A 19,054-nucleotide genomic window follows, 5' to 3' on the forward strand; every position below is an offset into this window, starting at 1 on the left:
AGTGTTTTAGTGGTTTCCTTGGTGCTGATACTCATGAATGTTGATATATGCGGTGTATTAACCATTTTGAGGAGACCTCGAGTAATGTATATGCAGAGATTCTCAAGGATGTTAGAGTTGGCGTTTTCGAAAGGTGAGTTGGGATTTGCAAGCTGTTTCTTTGATGTCCTTTTGTTATACTCATTGCTTCTTCAGAGAGCTTCTAGCCCTTTTCAGCGCCTTGTGGAGAAGCAGTGCCTCAGAAGTGTTGAAAATTCTCACCAGCAATTAGGCAATTAAAAAAATAATCTGCAGCAGTAGGAATTAAGTTTGCTTTTGTCTGTTGAGAACCATGTGTGTGGCAATTTATTTTCTAATATCAAAGTTAGGTGGTAACTATCTTGGACTGGAAGAATCTGAGTTTCTGTACCTGTGGGATCAGCTCATAATGGTGGCTTTGGCCAATACATAGTTCTGCAGATGGCTGTAATTTCAGATTATCCCTTTTCATATGCACTATCAGCTACAGCCCTTTTTCTTTTTCTCTATACTTTGAAGTTTGTTCAGCAAAAATTGACCTTGCATGGCAGTTCTTTTAAGGAAAAAAAAAGGTATCTCCTGATTTTATCTGAAAAACTGGATTATTCGGTGTTCTTGTTGGATTTATATGGCCTTAGGTTGCAAGGCCTCTTGGTGAGCCTGCAGCAACCTTATTTGACTCCAGTTCAGTCCCTTGAATTAATAGGAGATTAATTTGAACTGGCTTTTGGTCTTGATTTGTTTTCCATTGGCTTTGATTTGCCATTGTAAAAACCACCTAGCCTATCTGTGAGTTTTTCCATCTGTCCAAGAGACAGAATTATGTTCCAGAGAACATAATGTGGTATGTGATTAAGTGACTTGCTCTCCCTGACTTCATCTCCAAGTCTGGAAGGTCAATATGGGTTCTTTCTTAAAAACTGAATTCTTCTTTTGTCTGTCCATGGCAATCCGTTCTCTGAGAGCATATGGACTACTTTTAAAATTACAGTGTTAACACTCTAAAATAGCATTTTACGCTGTTTTTTCTTAATTTTCTGCATGTATGAATTCCTAGGGAATGAACAGTTTGTAAATTTTTTTTTGTATGTATTACAAACGAGATAATTTTGCTAAATTTGCTCTGAGTAGACGTGCTCTGGTATCTCTGTATACGTAGTCTCATGCAGAACATACGTATTCTATCATAAGTTTATAGATTTACCTTCTGTTTTTACTTTATATTCCAAATGTTTAAGTCTGTTTTCTAAATGTCACTTAGCAGCAAATTGAAATTGCAGAAGAATGTCATGTTATCCTAGTTGTCAATCATGTTTTTGAGTCTTTTTTTTTAAAAAAAAAAAAAAAAAAACAAAAAAAAAACAAAAAAAAAAAAAAAAAACAAAAAAAACCAAAAAACAGCAATCCCACAAACAAAACCCAAATGCTCCAGGTTCCTCTGGAGAGGTAACCACTGTTTTCTTGATCAGCATGGCCCAGAAACATTTTCACTATTTAGCAGAGGTTTTTTGCATCCATTAGAGGCAGTACTCACATTGGTTTATTGTGGTGATTCCCTTCTTTTTATTTATTGCTACAGCTTTCACCTGGCTATCTGGAAAGTAACAGTTTCACAATTCGATACCATCTACTGAACTTCGGAATACTCGTTTACTGTGCCTTTTGCAGATCCTGCCATTGCAGAAATGTGGTGTGCTCTCTGCTGAGTACTCTAATTTCTACAACCGATTCAGAACCTGGATTGTTGACAAACATAATGAATAAATTAAAAAACCCAAACAAACAAAAACCCAAACCAAAAGAACAAAAACCACCACTTAAAAAAAAAAAAATTGCATGCAGTTTTCAAATAGCACAGTGTATAAAACATAATCCCATGAGAAGAACTGATACTTCACCTAGTGTTATAATCAGTGTAGGTTCATAGGATTTTTCCAGTTTACATTGTTCTTGCTCAGGTCACGACCTAACACTTTGTTTATGAGACGGAAGATGATTTGTTATAGATAGCCTTCGCTAGGTGTTCTTCTAAAAATAATCCTTATAAATAATCCTTTCCTGTAGGAGATAATGGCTTTTCACAGCCAGCAACCTATTATAACCCAGACCAACTTCCTCCAGAGAACTCTTCCTTTATGGAAAGGAATTTCATCTGCAGGTTACGATGCCTCCTGGATAATTCATCTGGGTTCCTGGTAAGTATGGAGTTATGTAAAAACTTCCATACATGCTTGCAAGTTGGCAATCTGCATTATCCTTACAGTATGTACAGCAACTTACTTTATTTGTTAAGTCTCCATAGATACCTGAGCTGCTTGAACCAGTATGTTTCAGTTAGTGACGCTAAATGTGTCCCCTTTAACACGTTGTTACAACCAGGTGCCAGTTCTCTCATTTCTCATGGCTCAGTTTCCTCGGTGCAATACGAATAAGCATCTGCTTTTGTGAAGTACTGCGTGATTTGCGGATAAAAAAGCATTACAAAGATTATTTTCTGCTAGGTATCTTGAGATGCAATAAGTCATAATAACTAACAAAACCATAGTTTTCCTTTTACTTGGAAAAGTCTGTGTTTGCTCTTTTTAATACATGGTTTTGCTTGTCAATGCTGTAGATTTTGGAAGAAATATAGGTTTATCACCCTTTAGGTGACTTCTTATGAATAGAATTGTTTATATATGATTTTGCAGTCGTGCATATTTGCATACTTTATAATAATGACTGACAGAAATGCAAGAGAAATAATGTTACGCTAATTGTATATATGTATAATGCCATGTTCATTAGAATATTAGAAGATACAGTTGGCATTTGCTATTCTATGTTTGTGTTTGTGTTTTTTTTTTAAAAAACAACCTTCTCACTAGTTCTTTTTCTAGTGAGTTTATTAATAGATCTCAAAATGATGTGCTCAGGGGTATAACAACAGTATTCTGTACTCGTTTGCTAACTTCTCTGTATGCTGTGTTACAAAGCTTGAATCTGATGAGTCTTAAAGAAATAAATATATGTTTTTACATCGTGACAGAAATATCTTACTCTTAAGTATCTCCAACATATAATGATTACTTTTTTCCTCACCCTAAGGCTATGAATTTTCAAGGACGATTAAAGTTTCTCCATGGACAAAACAAGAAAGGGAAGGATGGTGCTACTTTGTCTCCTCAGCTTGCTCTGTTTGCAGTAGCTACTCCCCTGCAGCCACCATCTATCCTTGAGATACGAACCAAAAACTTCATCTTCAGAACAAAACATAAACTGGATTTCACGCCTACTGGCTGTGATGCAAAGTAGGTCTAAATTATTCTGCATAATACTCTAATAATTTGCTAATGAGATAGGCTTCAAGTGTGTATTTGAAATACAAAGCTGGCTACTGTTTCAGTCAATATTGATGATTGTTTAGGAACTGTTAGGATTTTTCTCTTCAGCCCTGCTGAAAGAGAAAAAAGAGAAATGGGCTTGTCAGAGTGCATTTCCTTGAAAGTGCATATTGCTTTCTGACTCTCAATCATTTATAAAACAAAACAACAACACCCCCACAAAACCACCACAAAAACCGAAACAAAAACCCCAAAAGACAGAATACTAATGAATTAGGGAAGAAGAAAAGTTTAATGTTTAAATCTGGTTGAAATTTAGTTTTGGAACGGATAGAACAAGTGTTTCATTTTGGTTTACGTGCATATTTTCCCCTTCAGTTCAAATAGATGTAAAATACAATGGAAATATTTACTTTTAAATAAATTAAGGTTTTTTTTTCTTTTTTTTTTCCCCCACTATGACTTTTACCCATTCTTTTCCCTATATAAAAACTGGAAACGCTATTCCATTACTAGATCAACATAATGTAACTATGCATCAATATGACAAGAAGCCTAATTAAGATGCTTCTTTATCAAAAGAAAAGCCTCTGGCCTCTTTCCCTCTTGCTCCCCTCCCTCCTATTTTTGACAATAGTGTTTTCAGACTCATTTTCAGTGGAATCTCTCATATGGATTTCCATGTCTATTTATAGGATCATGTAGAGTGAAATTACTTGTTATTCTGTCTACTGATAAACTAAAATGTTTTTCTTGGGTTCTATGAACTGATATGAGTAAAAGTTAACAAAATGTTAATGCAGGCTTTTCTTTCCTGTGTTTGATTTATTTTTTTCTCATTATGCTTCACTTGAAACCTTCAATTTTTGCCATGTTTTATGCTTTTGCATATATCGTTCCCCATCCCTATTTTTCTCCGCCCCCCCCCCCCCCCCCGCACCATCTTCGGATCTCCATTTCTTTGTTCCAAATCCTGTTTCAGTCACTTTGACTGTTTCTATCCTGTATCTCATAGTGCTCACACAAATGCTGTTAAAATTCTTCATCTCCCTGACCTCTAGTTAAGTACTCTAATGTTATCTGTGGAGGTCAAACATGACTCTATTGACTGTACTCCTCTGAGGTGTATCTTAGAAAGCTTAAATGCAAATTGAAGGGGACCCCAGACACTCAATAGCAAAAGGGATGTAGTTCTGAGGAATGCCCTGTTTTTAATTTTAAGCTACTAAAAATACTAATTTAGGCAAGACGTTCTAGATAACTAAAGTTGAGACCCTACTTAATTCTACATGCGAGCACTTACAGGTATATGCTGTGAAACAGGGTGAGGCAAACAGCGTCTTTCTTTGCAACAAATGGGAGCTGCCTGCTAGAAGTAAATAAATTCAAAAGTATGGAAATTATAGTCCAGCTGAACTGTAGACATACTCCTCTTTTTTTAATGATCTAATAATTTTGTGAACCCATTACTAGTCACTGAAGGCAACTTGAGGGACTAGTAAAAATTTTATGATTTGTTGACTGTATTTTTTATTAGAACTGTCATGCTTCTGCATACAATTGATATTGCAAGAAAGTGCAGTTAGCATTTACGTCTGAAATGTTCTAGCCATAATTAACTTGCTTGGCATTTGTTCTGTGAGTTGGTTCATCAGCAGTGTTGCAATTTTTTGTTTTTACTTTCCAGAGGAAAGATTGTCTTGGGATACACCGAAGCAGAGCTGTGTATGAGAGGAACAGGATACCAGTTTGTTCACGCAGCTGATATGCTTTATTGTGCTGAAAATCATGTCCGAAGTAAGCTTCATTCCCTAATAAAGGCTGAAAAATCAAAGCATGGATTATATTCATACTGAAAAAGTACTATGAAGTACTCTTTAAAAAAAAAAAAAAAAAAGTGGTCTTTAACAAAATACTATTCATTTCATGTGATCTTTCCCTCCCTATAAAACGTTACACTGGATGAAGAAATATTTAATATTCCTGTCTAGACCCTTTTAGGTTCTATATTCCAGTTTCTGTCACGTCTTGCTCTTCTTGCTTCCTTCTCTGCTCAAACCAACTTCTGCTATTTCTACAACTTCCATTGGGCAAAGGGACTGTTTCAAAGATAGCTTTCCTGTTAGGAAGTTAAATAAAGAATTTCATTTTTATATCAATGTAAGATTTTTAACAGAAATTAATCTCTGATTTAGCATGCCAGTGTCCTGTAGGTTTGTGGTTTTCATTCTCTGCAGCTTGATTTGGTTTAAGTAACTACTTAAGGAGAGAAGTATAATGTTTTAAGCTAAGGAAATAAGTATCCGCTATCTGATATATAACTATTTAGTGGACTTCTTTCTTTACTTTTTTGTTAGCTGTAACATATTTGTCTTTGGAAGTTACAGAAACATCTTGAGGATATTTTGGTAGTGCTTCATTACTACTGTTTTCTCTTGAAAAACTGTTTTTTCTTTTGTCCCCTTATATACAATTAAGTAACCCCCCTCAGTATGTTAGTTCTCAGCCTGTATTAAGCAGGTTTTCTGTTTCAGGTATAGCTCAGTCACTGTTGCCTATCAGTGGTTTTGTTTGTTTGGTAAGGAATAAGAAAGAAAATATTGCCAGAGTAGAATGGGATTAAATTTTGGGTTGAAGTTTTGGTTTGAAACTGTTTTTTCTCCATTTCTTATGCTAAGTCTTGTAGCAAAGTTCATTTTTTATTAGTATTCTTAAACTTTCCTAGTATTTTTGTATTTAGTTTTTATGTCTAGAAATGCAGCTTTTTCAACCATGTACAACAAAAATGTAGTATGTTCATCAAGCATTGCTAGTGAAGTGATAGTGGGAGTGAAAATAATGAAGTACCTCTGCATTAACTAGTCAAAATGTGAAAGAATTGGATTCAGAGCTAATGTGTTTATTCTGATTTCTTAAGTAAAAGTCACTTTTCAGATGTAAAAGACACTTAGGCTTTTGTTATTTACGTGTTCTAGTGTTTCTTAATTTCTGTTATTGCAGAAATAATGGATGAAGCTCCATATAGGATGTTGCCAATCTGTAGCGGATACAATTGCTTGCAGTTTTGGCGTTTATTTTACCAGAAAATTAAAGCAGACATCTTGAAGGAATCGATCCTCCTGTTTCACTAGGAATACATTAGTGCCACGTAGAAATGAGTGATTGAGAACATGAGATTTGTAAAATTGCTGTACAAATGGGATTATTTTCATGACATGCCAGATTTTCCTATTTTTGTTCACTGGACAGTAAACACTATGCTCACTCTTTAACTCTAGTGATGAAGACAGGTGAGAGTGGAATGACTGTATTTAGGCTTCTAACCAAAGAAAATCGATGGGCCTGGGTACAGGCAAACGCACGTCTTGTCTACAAAAATGGAAGACCGGATTACATCATTGCCACGCAAAGACCTCTTACGTAAGGCATCATCACATAAAGCAGTATACTTCAAAAACTGGAAAATTTTGAGCTTGTTTATATTCAGAAAGAAATTCTTTATTTTTAAATAAACCCCCTTTAGATCCTGAACTCCAAAAAGAAAAGCTCTTTCAATTATTGAACAAACATTGAAAAGAATTCTGGTCTTTGGGTACTTATGTGTCATAGTCATTTATGTGCAAATCTTTAGACATTTTTATCTCATGTAAAGAATAAGAGCAGTGCTACTAGCACCAAGTTATTCTATCCAACCTATTTTTAATTCAGTATCCTCGTCAGCAAAAATTAAGAAATCCAACTGCAGTTGTGTAAAAGAAACAACAGATAACATAAAGAAATCAGGTCGTTATGGTGCTGAACTAAATTCTACATAATATGGAATTCAGCATTGTTATACAGGTTTTTGCTAAGGAGTCTGTAAAATGGAGAAAAAGAGATACTTCAGTACTGAAGTATTCGTTTACTTGCTATGCCAAGAAAAACATAACGCATGGAACAAAGCCTACTTATTTTCATTTCAGCTCATAAGGCACAGAAAACGGTGTATGCTATCTAGATTTAATTACAAATGTAATATGTAAAGGTGGTATTACAGTCATAAGCTCCTTATTTCATAATCTGCCTCTTGGTTTAACTCAACCAAGTTGAGCTGGAATAGCTGGGAATTTGAAAAATGCCTGCAAATAGAATAGTTCATTTTTTAAATATTAATTCCAGGGGACAAAAAGATTACAGTAACTGTTTAGTACTGCAGGATTATGCTATATATATATATATATGATTTATTTTCAGAGATGAAGAAGGGGCAGAACATCTACGAAAGCGTAACATGAAGCTGCCCTTCATGTTTGCCACTGGTGAGGCTGTGTTGTATGAGGTATCTTTCCCTATGTCGAGCCTTATGGATCCCTCTCACCTGAAGAATAAAAGCACAACGGGAAAAGGCACCAAAGCAGCGCTGCACAATGATTCTGTGGATCCAAACTCCCTCCTAGGTGCCATGTTAAGGCAAGATGAGTCTGTGTATCTCTGTCCTCCAGCATCACATAAACTTTCCTTTGAGCGGAACTTCTTTGCAGACAGCAGGGATGAACTGGGGGGTGGTGTTAGCAGTGGCTGGACGGATAATTTCCTGCCTGCTGGAAATCACAGCGTTCTCAAACGGGAGCTTATGGAGTGTTCCCAGGACAGTACTGTTCCGCTTCCTGAAGACAGTGCAGCACTCTTTCAAGACAACAAAACCAGTGATTTGTACAGCATCATGAAAAACCTGGGTATTGACTTTGAAGATCTCAAGTGTATTCAGCAGGATGAGGAGTTTTTTAAAACTGAGTTATCTGGTGTGGATGATATTGGGGACATTGACATAACTGATGAAATCCTGACTTATGTTCAGGATTCTTTAAGTAAGTCTGACTTCTTATATTCAGGCTGTAACCAGCAGCAGCCCCTGGTCCAGAATGAAGGTTGCTTGGTACAGCAGGAGTTAGATCCACATCAACTTCATCAGCACCAGAAACAGCTCGTGGAGCAGCAACAGCAGCAGCAGCAGCAGCTCTGTCAAAAGATGAAACATATGCAAGTCAATGGGATGTTCACAAATTGGAGCTCTGGCACCAGCATGCCTCTTGGCTGCTCGCAGCAGCAGCCCCAGCAATACGCGTTCCCTGGCGTGCACGCCACTGCACCCGAGTTCTACAAATCAGAAGTAAACGCTTCCCCTTATGCGTGCAGGCAAGAGTTTATTCCTTACAAGCAACACACAGGGGTGGTGCCACAGCTTTCTAATTTTGCTCCAATGGATTTCCCTGTAGCAGGTTTTGACAGATCGACCTATTCTGCTTCTTCCAACTTGGAGGATTTTCTCAGTTGTTTGCAGCAAGTCCCTGAAAGTCATGAGTGTGGGATAAACTCCGAGTCGGTTATGCTAACTCCTCAAACGTGCTATGCAGGCGCTGTGTCTATGTACCAGTGCACGCAAGAAGCACAGCCCAGCTGTGTGGATCAAATGCAATACGATCCTATGACGTCAAGTCAACAAACGCTGTTGAACAAGGTAAAGTGAACGGCGTTGCTATATTGCTTGCATTTTGAATTGTGTTTTTATTGTTTTGGGTGGCTACCAGCATGCAGAGTTTGTCATAATTGAACCACTGAGTCTGAAACTGATGGGTTAGCAATGTGTGAATGTCCTTGTTTTTATTTGGTCATTAGATTGAAGAGAGCTGCATTTGGTCAAGTTTTTATGTACACCTATCCACATCCTGGTAACTCTCTTTGGCAGTATTAAAGGAAGAGTTGAGTGAAGTAGTCTGTTGTACCTACCAGTAATTTCCCCAGTAGGAGCAAAGGAAAAGCAGAATGGTCAAAAGCTTGGAATTTGCTTTATATACCTTTTTTAGAGGAGTGGTATGATGGCAGTCTGGCACATTGTTTTTCATGACATTTTTTGTAAGGATCCAGAAAAATATCTTGTTTTTAAAATGTAAGTGTTCTCTAGCTACTCAGATTCTTTGATGATTTTAGGATTGCTTACAGTATCAGATGATAATATCACATAAATAGCATGAAATATTGTGAACTATTGCATTTCTATACACGATGATACTGCAAAATATGTTCATATATTGCCATAAGTGACAGTCAGCTTGAGGATTCTCTGCTGAAGACAAAAGAGCAGGAAAAAATTATGTTCACAATAGATAAGTTGGACCTTTTTCACACTGTGCTAAGGAGAATGCAAAATAAACTGTAGAAGAGAGCAGCCTGGCTGTAGCAGAGGCTACAGTTTTACACAGTTCTTCATAGATAAAATTAACTTAGAAATAAAAAAATTCAATTACTAAGGTGGTTCCTGATTCTTAATAACCTGTGTTGAAGTACTTTAAATTGTACCTTTTATTTCTGTTAATGCTGCTCAAATACAGAGCCACAATTCATTTTTATTTTTTTTTTAACCTCAAGGAGTTAATGTTCTAAAGTACTGATCCTACAAATGCTTATGCACATGCATAAGCATTTACAGAATTAAAGTATTAGCTGGCATTTAACATACACAAGACAGAGGTGAAGAATGCGAGTAGAATATACCCAGTTTTTTGGTATGCTTCATGCAAGTACAAAACATATCCTTTTAAAAACTGCTTCACTAGTGGGAAAAAATATAATTGCAGAACTGCAGAAATTTAGCTAAAATATAGGACGGTTCAGCAAGATGAATAGCTTCTGCCTGAGTGCCCAAGGGCTGAAATGGCATGAAGAGACTTTGACAATGCAGTGCGCGAGCTTGCACAGTGCTTGGCTGTATGTTGCCTGGCTGTGGTCAGTGTATTAGTCCTTCGTAGTGCTTGATAATAGGGTTTCAGGGTCATCCGAGTTCGCCCCTATAATAGTATAGAATTGCTCTTTTCACAAAAGCTCTCGTGGTGTGGTGCATCAGTTTTGAACTGTCAGCACATAAGCAATTCCTTTTCTTTCTTTTTAATGGTTGGTTTCGAATACATTTATTTTGTAGTTTATTTTGTTATGCTGCCTTAATTGTGTTTGTTACGCCCCCTCTTTGTTATTTTCTAGCTTACTTTTTCTTCTCATCTATCTGTAAAAAGTTGAGTGACTAATGACTAAGACAGCATTTCTGAATGCTATAAATGAATACGTCTGTTACTTCGTATTTACTAGAATGCTGTGCTGCAACTGCAATAACAATATTGCCTTTAGCTTGTTTGTCCTTAAAAAAAATGAACAAAGGCCACTTTGTGAAAAGTTATTGTTACTGAAGTTGTTCAGGGGCAAATTCAGCCCCTCTTGCAATGGTATACCTGCGCTGCATTGCAAAGCAGAAGCCCAGTGCAGAACTGATGTTCGTTACCCTTGTGCGCGTTGGCTCCTGTTTACCTCTGAAGAGAACTGATGAACATTTGTCCAAATGAGCTTAAAAGAGGAGCACTTCGTGATGAGATAAGGAAGGATGATTCCCCCAACCCCTTTTGTAAAAGAGCGATCGTAGATAGCTGATAGCTCTCCCCAAGTCCTTGGGGGTTGAAAACTCAATGTATGCCAACTGGGTGCAGTGGGGGCTGGCAAGAGACTGCTTGTTCCTAAACCATATAGCATTAACTTTTGCAGGCCATACTGCTATATACTATTCACATGGAAAAAAACCAACATCTCTTGTATCACAGTGCACCCAGTTTTGGCCTCTAGTCGCATCTGCCGATTAATATTTTTATAGTTTGAGGGCAAAGTAAGGCTCTGTGTAAACCAAAGTTGTTATGTTGAGAAATGTTTTAATGCAGAAATGGGGGGTTTTTTAACTGAGAAATGTCATTGTTCCAGAGAAAGATAACCCTATATTTATATATGCTTATATGACAGAGATTGTATTTAGTCTTGTTATCAGAGTTAAGAACTTGAAAATATGTGAACCAATTGGAACTAGTAAATCAGAAGTATGGCTGCTGCACTTGTAGTAATTTTGTAAAATATCACCTGTGCCAAAGCCATGACAGCAAATAATATACATTTCTTTATTGTAAATAGAGAGAACATAGGACTGCTTATGGTAATAAACGTAAGGTTCGATTGTTATTGCTGATTGGTAACTTTAGTAAGGATGCGACTAAGCAGATAGGATCCTACTGTCTGAGCCTACGTTCACACAGCCAAACCAAAGTAGGGCAGTCTTTGTGGCGGGATTTAGCGCACACACGTCCTTATCAGTGGTTGGAGTCTGGAGAGAGGACAGACGTTGGTACACAAGCCATGATTGCTATCCTTTCCGCAGCCTTCTAACTCCCATCGATTTCTACATGAAAAGACTAGGGGATTAGAAAGCCAGAAGGGTCTATTGTCATCTGCCTTGACCTTCTGCCTAACTTGTAATTGCAGTAGCATCGCAGCCAATGTAGTCTAAAAACACTTTCAGTGATGGAGAAAGGCAGAAAGGCCTTAGATAATTTGATTGCTTGTTTAAGGTCGGTATTCCTTTATTAAACAGGAGAAAACTTGCTAATTACTAGATTGTGTTGAGAACTTTCGTAGAAATTTTAATGAGTGTGCTCATCTTGTGAATGAAGAATATTGAAATAATCTGCTTCTGTCAGAAGTAATCCTAGTTTATGTTATTGTAGCTGTTTTTAAAAGCATGACAACTTTGATTAAAAACATAACTCACATGGCTGTAGTCTTGTTGCTAAAAACTTAGAAGAACTGTGCAGAGTTGTTCAAATTTCAGTGTTTGCATAGCAGGAAAAAAAAGTTTCCAAAACGCAGCATATTTTGATAGATGAATAAATGAATGTATAATATATGTTTTTAAGGACAAAGCTTGAATGAATGAGTACTTATGACATAAGCTACTTCTGAAGAGATGATGGAAATGTTTAAAATATTTTGTTGTATTTTCTTTGCATGACTGAATGGAGTATTTTGTAGGTAAAGTGACTTTTCCATAGGATGACAGGAAGCATTACATCAGATGATTAAAATAATCCTATGAACAATTATGTCAAGGCTGATGAAAGCCGTTCATTGCTCTTACTTGGCATTGTCAATACGAAGACCGTTTGTCAAAAAAGCCTACCCTCCGACAGCTCAGCCTGTGGACTGAACGCGGTACGCTTCAGCTTATGAATAGGACGTGCACGTGCACTCCTGGAAGAGCTGTAAAGTCTGGATCCCATTGCAGACATGAAAATATGTAAATGGGTTGCAAAAAAAGTAACAGCTGGATGTGGAAATTAGCAGTGTGCAGTCAGACTGTACTTTCTACAAATGGAAACTATATTACGCTTTAGATAATAGCGGTTTCCTTATTTAGCCAGAAGTAGGGTTCCCATTGACTTCAACACGGGTAAGTTACCATGATGATTCAGAGGCTGTGTTTAATGGAAATAAACTTCTCATCATTCATCATCAAAAAAAAAAAAAGGTTTTAAAACTATTCATTATATTTTAAGATGTTTTCATCCAATCTGTGTCTTTAGGAAGATTTTTAAAAACTTATAAATAAATCAGTTTCCCATACTAACTATTTATATTGTCTTTTTTCCTGCCAGTTCCAAAACGGTTTCAATGGAGGAAATGTAAATGAAGCATATCCCTCTCAGTTAGATGTGATCAGTAATGCACAGACTGCCACACATCTTCAGCCTCTTCATCATCCGACAGAACCCAGATCCTTCTCAGATTTGGCATCTAGTGGATTTATGTGATTCAGATCTAGAGCTCCATCTGTGATTTTGTCTGGGTGTCAGGCTGCTCTGAGAAAAAGCTTGCTAAGTTTATCTTTGAGCATCAGACTTTAACAGCTAAATTACATTTTGAGAATATGAGGTTGGTTGCACTATGTACTGGTGGATATGTAATCCAAGACCCGGCTTTTTAAAGTGGCAGGTGGAATTAAAACTTCTGACTAAAAGTATGCACGTGCTGTTTTCCATCAGATTGACTGTGTCGTTGCAGTATGGATTACATATGTACTACAGACTATGTCATGCTCTACAACATAAGATAAGGCAAATGGTTTTGTTGTTTAGGAAAATAATTGGGCACTTTACAAGTAGCATCAATGGCACAAGGAAGATGATTTCACACGTGGATTATTTCCAGACTTTATTTTTTAAAAACTGTTAAAAAGCTCTAAATTCATGAGAATCAAAAGCACTTAATTTTAATGCATACTAAGCTCTTTGATCACTTATTTTATATTTAAATCCTTTTGTTTTAAGTCTCCATTTCTAGCACTTTAATAGAAGGCTTAATACGAGGATATGATATGCAACTTCAGGTTTTCTATGAAACAGACCCCTTGCGTTCCTCCTTTTCTTGTTAACCTTAAGTGCCTCACAGTTTAGCTACCTTGTTTCTGATGGGAGCTTATTTTAGCAAAACTCACTATAAATGTCATCCATATTATGTGAATTTTATCTAACGTCTGCATTGCTACTGGCTGTATCTTCTTTTTTTTCCCCCCTAAAGATAATTTGTTTAGAGACTGACTTAATTCTTTATCTGTGGATTTGTTACGTTATTATCAGGAGTTATTAATGTTCTGAATTTAGTTCAGCTAAATTTAGTTCAGTTTTGGTTTATTCTCTACTGCTTTTCTGCTTTCTTCAGGTAATACAGGGTATATTAAAAAAGCAGATTTTGCTGAGGGGGAGGAGCAGATCCTCAGGATTAGATTTAGATTATTAATGCTGAAAAACATGTGCCTTATCTTGTGTTAAAATGCTCATAATGTTCTTTAGAAATAATACAAGGCTGCTCTATGCAAATACTTTCATTAAAACGGATATTGAAAAGGATTGCGTTTTAAATAAGGGGGAAAGGAGTCTCAATAGCGATTGGTATTGACGTTTACTTTGACTGCAGTTTCCAATGTTCGTAGTGGGGAAAGGGTCAGTTTTGGTTTAAACTTTATCCCTAGCAAATTGCACTGGAAAGTACAGAGAGGTTATTCTTTTTATGTATGTTGACCCATTTGAAAAGCTTTGTGCAGAATATGAAATTGGGAAAAGAAAAAAGTCATTAGAGACATTCTCCTTGCAATAGGTTTTATTTTCAGGAAAAAAAAAACCCACATCCTTGAAACATCTTGGGGTTTCGTTTGGTTTTATCTGAGAGGATTGCTGGAATTGCAGACACCAATGTTTGGTGCAAAATAATAATCTACGTGAAAAATACACAAATGTGTATATGTTCAAAGTATTTCATACTCTTGTGTGTTGTATAGTTCATATATAATAAAATGTCTTTGTAAAATATTTTAAACCAGTTAATTTTAAAGTGTTACATCATTATATGTTAAGAACAGTTTTATTACATTTGTTATATATAATATAAAATGGCAGTTTAGCCAGTTTGTTTAAAACAGGCAAAAGTAAATTGGCTCCCTCCAGACGGTTGTTAATATTGTTTAATACAAGGACAATCACTTAAAATTGGAATCCTTTCATAGCCGAAACACGGTTTCTTTGAAGAGGAGCGTATTTTCTTCCATTCTGTGTGATATAATATGCTAGGCCAAACTCCCAATTAATTTACAACTTTTCAGATGAGTAACTTCAGCAGTTCTTTAACGTGAAATTACCATATACGAAAGGGACATTAAGGAAATGATTAGTATTCAGGAAAATAAAGGTTGCTTTTCTTTTTTTAACATTTCAGATTTTGTTTTCAGCACAAGACAGCAGTAACAGATTTAATTAATATCATGTGAATTAATTTGCGATTCTGTCATTTTTTTATCGAAGGTCTTGTTTTAACCCAATATCTGAAATGTCTTCCATATCTAGCCGAGTGTATCATGTTTGCATCTGAACTTGAAAATTAGAAAAACGCTATAAACCTGGAAGGTTCAAAGGGATAATGTACGTTTTACATCTTACAAACCAGTATATATCCTGTTTATGAATTTAGTTAAACCAAATACACGTCGTCTTATCACTAAGTGCCAAGGATGCAGTACCACAACTGTGCTGCCCTACTTACTGTAAACAAATTAGTTGTTTATATGCATATCAGCGTATTTTGTGCATTATCTTATGCGTACAACATTGACTGTATTAGCGCACTCTTATCTGCACCAAACTGTACCTACAGTGCACAGATGTTTCTAAATTCAATCTCTGTTAGCCCTTCAGGTCTGTTATAAGTAAGATTATAACCCAGTGTTCGTCAGTATTACTATCCATTTTTGTACAAGTTTTCTTAGCTTGTTTTTCTTTCCAGTTCTTCTCTCTCCTTTGCTATGCCTGCACATACCATGCAGTACACTTCTTGCATTAAGGTATGGTTTTGTAGCGCTCTCGCTCATCTCCAGTAAAGTTTGTAAGACGTAATATATGGTAATAAAATAATCACTTGAATGTAGCTGAAATGTATGTTCTTTTACTGCAAAACAGTTTGATGTCAGCAGTATTCAAAAAGACAGTATCATGCAGTTCCTAATATCTTTTGAGAGTTCATCTAATAGTTTACAGAACTATTGTTATTTACGTCACTGTGGACTTTGCACTTCTCTGAGTATTAGATGCAAATGCAATGTATATAATTTAGAGTGGTGAACAAATGTGTATTTGTCTACGGAATTAGTATTTTATACTTGCATGAAAATGAGTTTATAAATAAACTTTGTAAATAGTAAGCCACAATTAGCAGTTGAAAGGCTCCTATATTCATTGCTTAGTGACAGTAAATTCACAGTTGAACAGTACCGAGGCAGGAATAGATTTCTGCATAGATTCTGCTAAAAATAAGCATATTTTCTTTTCAGATTTGTAGATGGCCATTGGTATCCCATCTACTGTTTATTGCCATTTCACAAATGGTGGATTTAAGTTAAGAAAACAATTCTTTTAGTTTATTTGTAATTACTGATATTACTGTTTTCCATGCGCTGTATTGGCTTTGCATGGTGATCTTTTAAAATCAGTTGTAATGCTGAACCAAATGTTGCACCGTAATCCCCTATGCAGTTTACCAAACTTAGAATAGTTCTTTGGTTTAGTGACGTGATGGGCGAGACTGTAATTGGCTTCAACTACGCTATTCTCTTGTAATGTATTAAGACACATGTCTTATCCAGAATCAGTACTAGGCTGTGAGCTCTGTATGTAGGTCCTCTTGTTTACTCTTCTTGCATACCACAAAAAGATAAGCTAAGTTACAAAAGTAATTCAACAAGGCTGCAAATCTATTAAGTAACATCTGGAAATAATCAGGCAATAATATAAGCAACACGGGCCATCCTTTTTTGTACTCTGTCACATTTGTTAAAAGGATACCTTCAGGCCACGTATCAACCTGTTTCCTGAAGTGTAAGACCTCACTATGCAGTTTTGTTTGAAGGAGGGAGATACTTTCTCCTGGACTAAGCCATTTTCTTTGTGACGTATGGAATTTCACTTCTATTTCTAATTTAACATGAAAGTTAACCATGGTGATACCTAACCTGCAGTAAGCCACTGCATCGTGAGCTCGGGCAGTTTGTTGATGGAAGTCGTCATCTTACTCAAGGCTCTGGCAGAGGGAGGCTTTCCCAAATAGCTCTTTTGGAGATGCGCTTTCCTAGTGAGGAACCACATTTCCCACTCACACACTTAAACTGGAGAGCTGTTTTATTCTCAGGTGATTTTGTTCACCTGAGAACTGGCTTATTAATTTAGGTTAAAGTTACTATCTAGAATAAGAGGCTGATTCTACTTTTAGTATTTCGATTCTGTCCATTGATTAAGTTGACAACTTATCTTCCTGCCCTCTTCCCTCTCTGCCCAGGCATCCTTCCCTGCAGGCTGTCACTTCTAGTGCTGAATAAGTAACACTAGATCAAACCAGCTTCAGGCAGCCAGAATACAAGTTGGCATCTAAAACTAGTAATGAAATTCCACCCTTTGTGTATACTCTGCATAATCTGAACATTTAATGATTTCCAGCATGGGCCACTGTCGCTGTTCCCCCTTTCATTTCTGTTACCTCCAGCGAGCAATATTTACTCTGATTGCTTACCAGGGACTCTGAGACAGCTCGTCAAAAAAACATCCATTCTTTCTCAGGCAAATTTGAGTGCATTGATTTTTGTGGTGAACCTACATTTTTATAAGTCCTCTCACCTCTTGAAGCTGATCCTTCTGACAAGTAGAGAAGGACCATAATTGTAAGGCATCAGCAGCTAAGTGCAAGATTTTCAGTGATTCCACCAAAGATGGGAAATTGAAGATGTGATGAGTCTGTGGGATAATGAGGTTTCTTCTTTTATACCTAACCTTTCTAGTCAAGTTTCCAGCAGGGAATGTTATTAGCATTAAACAAATCTATATACAATTTAATTTTCAAAGTAGCCAGTCGTTGAGAAAGGGAGAAGCTCTCAACGTTAGAGTTACTGTGGCTTTTATAATTTATGCTGAAGCCAACAGGATCTTATCTTCTCTTGAATCCAGCCTGGCTGCAAATAAAAGTATAAGCAATATTCAGAAAGTAATAACTTCAACAGATTTTTTTTTTTATATACTGTTTTGAAGGTTGTGTGTGATCATCACTGTGTGGATATCTAAAATCCATACAAATAAATTTGAGGAGTTTCATTATTAAAAAAAAAAAAAATCATAAATACAGAAGATGAAGCCAGAGGGATGTTGGGACTAATTGCAATCCTTCATACTGCATAATAATATTCAATGTTACAATCCCTCCTGTATTTACAGAATGACAAAGGAAATGAGAAAAAAAAATTATCAATTTTCCCCCTTTTTACTGACTATGGACACAAAGACTTCCCTCAACATGGAATAGTGGGCATCTGTTGGTACGTGGTATGAGCCAGAGGAATTTGGCTCCTTGCTAATGAAAGTAAGACCTAAGTTAGAAGAAACGATTGAATTTACTTTGTGACACCAGTCTGAAGTTTTGAGAGGGAAGCGCAGGAAGAGAAAGGGTGGTCTCACCCTTAAGGTACTTGAAAGATGCCTGAGGGTATTTGTATTCTTTTCTGCTTTCTGAATCGTCATCCACACTTTTTTAAAGAGCCAAATTTAAACCTTCAGAGTCTTTACTCAGCTGCCAGCTACCTTGATTCTTCCATAACCACTCAGATCCTGGCAACACTGAGCTACTTGGCGACCAAACCCTCGAGAAGTTGTGTAGCAGGTGTTTCCTTCATCTTTGTGGGGCCCAAACCAGTAAGTGGTTTCAGAACATACTGAAAAAATTTGTCCAACAGAAGGCAGCCAGAAAGCCGCCTGTCAAAATGAACTAATGGGCAAGCGAACACTCAAGTTAGCTCCCTCCTCTGCCTTGTTTGGAGTTAGGATGTGAATGAAATCAGGGTCTCTGAAGTGGTTCGTAGGACATCCTGAATGAAACAAACTCTCCTATTAAATTGTTCCACTTGGAACAAAGAGTTCATGAATAACTAAGAGCGTAAGGGATGCATCCTTTAGTCTAGAAGCTAGGACATGCGCTTAGGACAATTGAGTTCTTCAGTAAGAGGTGCTAAGTGCCCGGGGCAGTCTGTGGCCCAGCAGTTCAGGCACTGATTCTATTCTTCACCAGCATCTTTTTCATTCTCTTGAGGGGAGAACTGTCATCAGTTCTGGATGGAGATTTAAATGTAAAAGACTCAAAACAAAACAAAAAATCCAACTTGGCCTGACCTTCATACTTGGTTTGGTTTTACGTCTGCAGTAAATGAAGGATTTCTGTAGCTGAAATATGCTATAGATGGTCTTATGAGAGAGGTTATTCCCTTTGATTTTAGCTGTCCATGCTGCCGT

The 19,054-nt window shown here is 36.7% G+C and overlaps 1 protein-coding gene across 1 annotated transcript in view; it reads left to right on the plus strand.

The window, feature by feature from the left end:
- Positions 1 to 15,937, plus strand: part of AHR (aryl hydrocarbon receptor) — a 67,682-nt gene extending 51,745 nt beyond the window's left edge. Inside the window, exons 6-11 of the mRNA XM_063324953.1 lie at positions 2,083 to 2,213; positions 3,106 to 3,308; positions 5,029 to 5,138; positions 6,620 to 6,761; positions 7,575 to 8,838; positions 12,839 to 15,937. Coding sequence (XP_063181023.1) covers positions 2,083 to 2,213; positions 3,106 to 3,308; positions 5,029 to 5,138; positions 6,620 to 6,761; positions 7,575 to 8,838; positions 12,839 to 12,994 — 2,006 coding nt within the window. The 3' untranslated portion in view covers positions 12,995 to 15,937. The remainder of the gene's footprint in view (positions 1 to 2,082; positions 2,214 to 3,105; positions 3,309 to 5,028; positions 5,139 to 6,619; positions 6,762 to 7,574; positions 8,839 to 12,838) is intronic.
- The last annotated feature ends 3,117 nt before the right edge of the window (positions 15,938 to 19,054 follow it).

Source organism: Chroicocephalus ridibundus, chromosome 2 (genome assembly GCF_963924245.1).
Source record: "Chroicocephalus ridibundus chromosome 2, bChrRid1.1, whole genome shotgun sequence".
NCBI classification, from domain to species: Eukaryota; Metazoa; Chordata; class Aves; order Charadriiformes; family Laridae; genus Chroicocephalus; species Chroicocephalus ridibundus.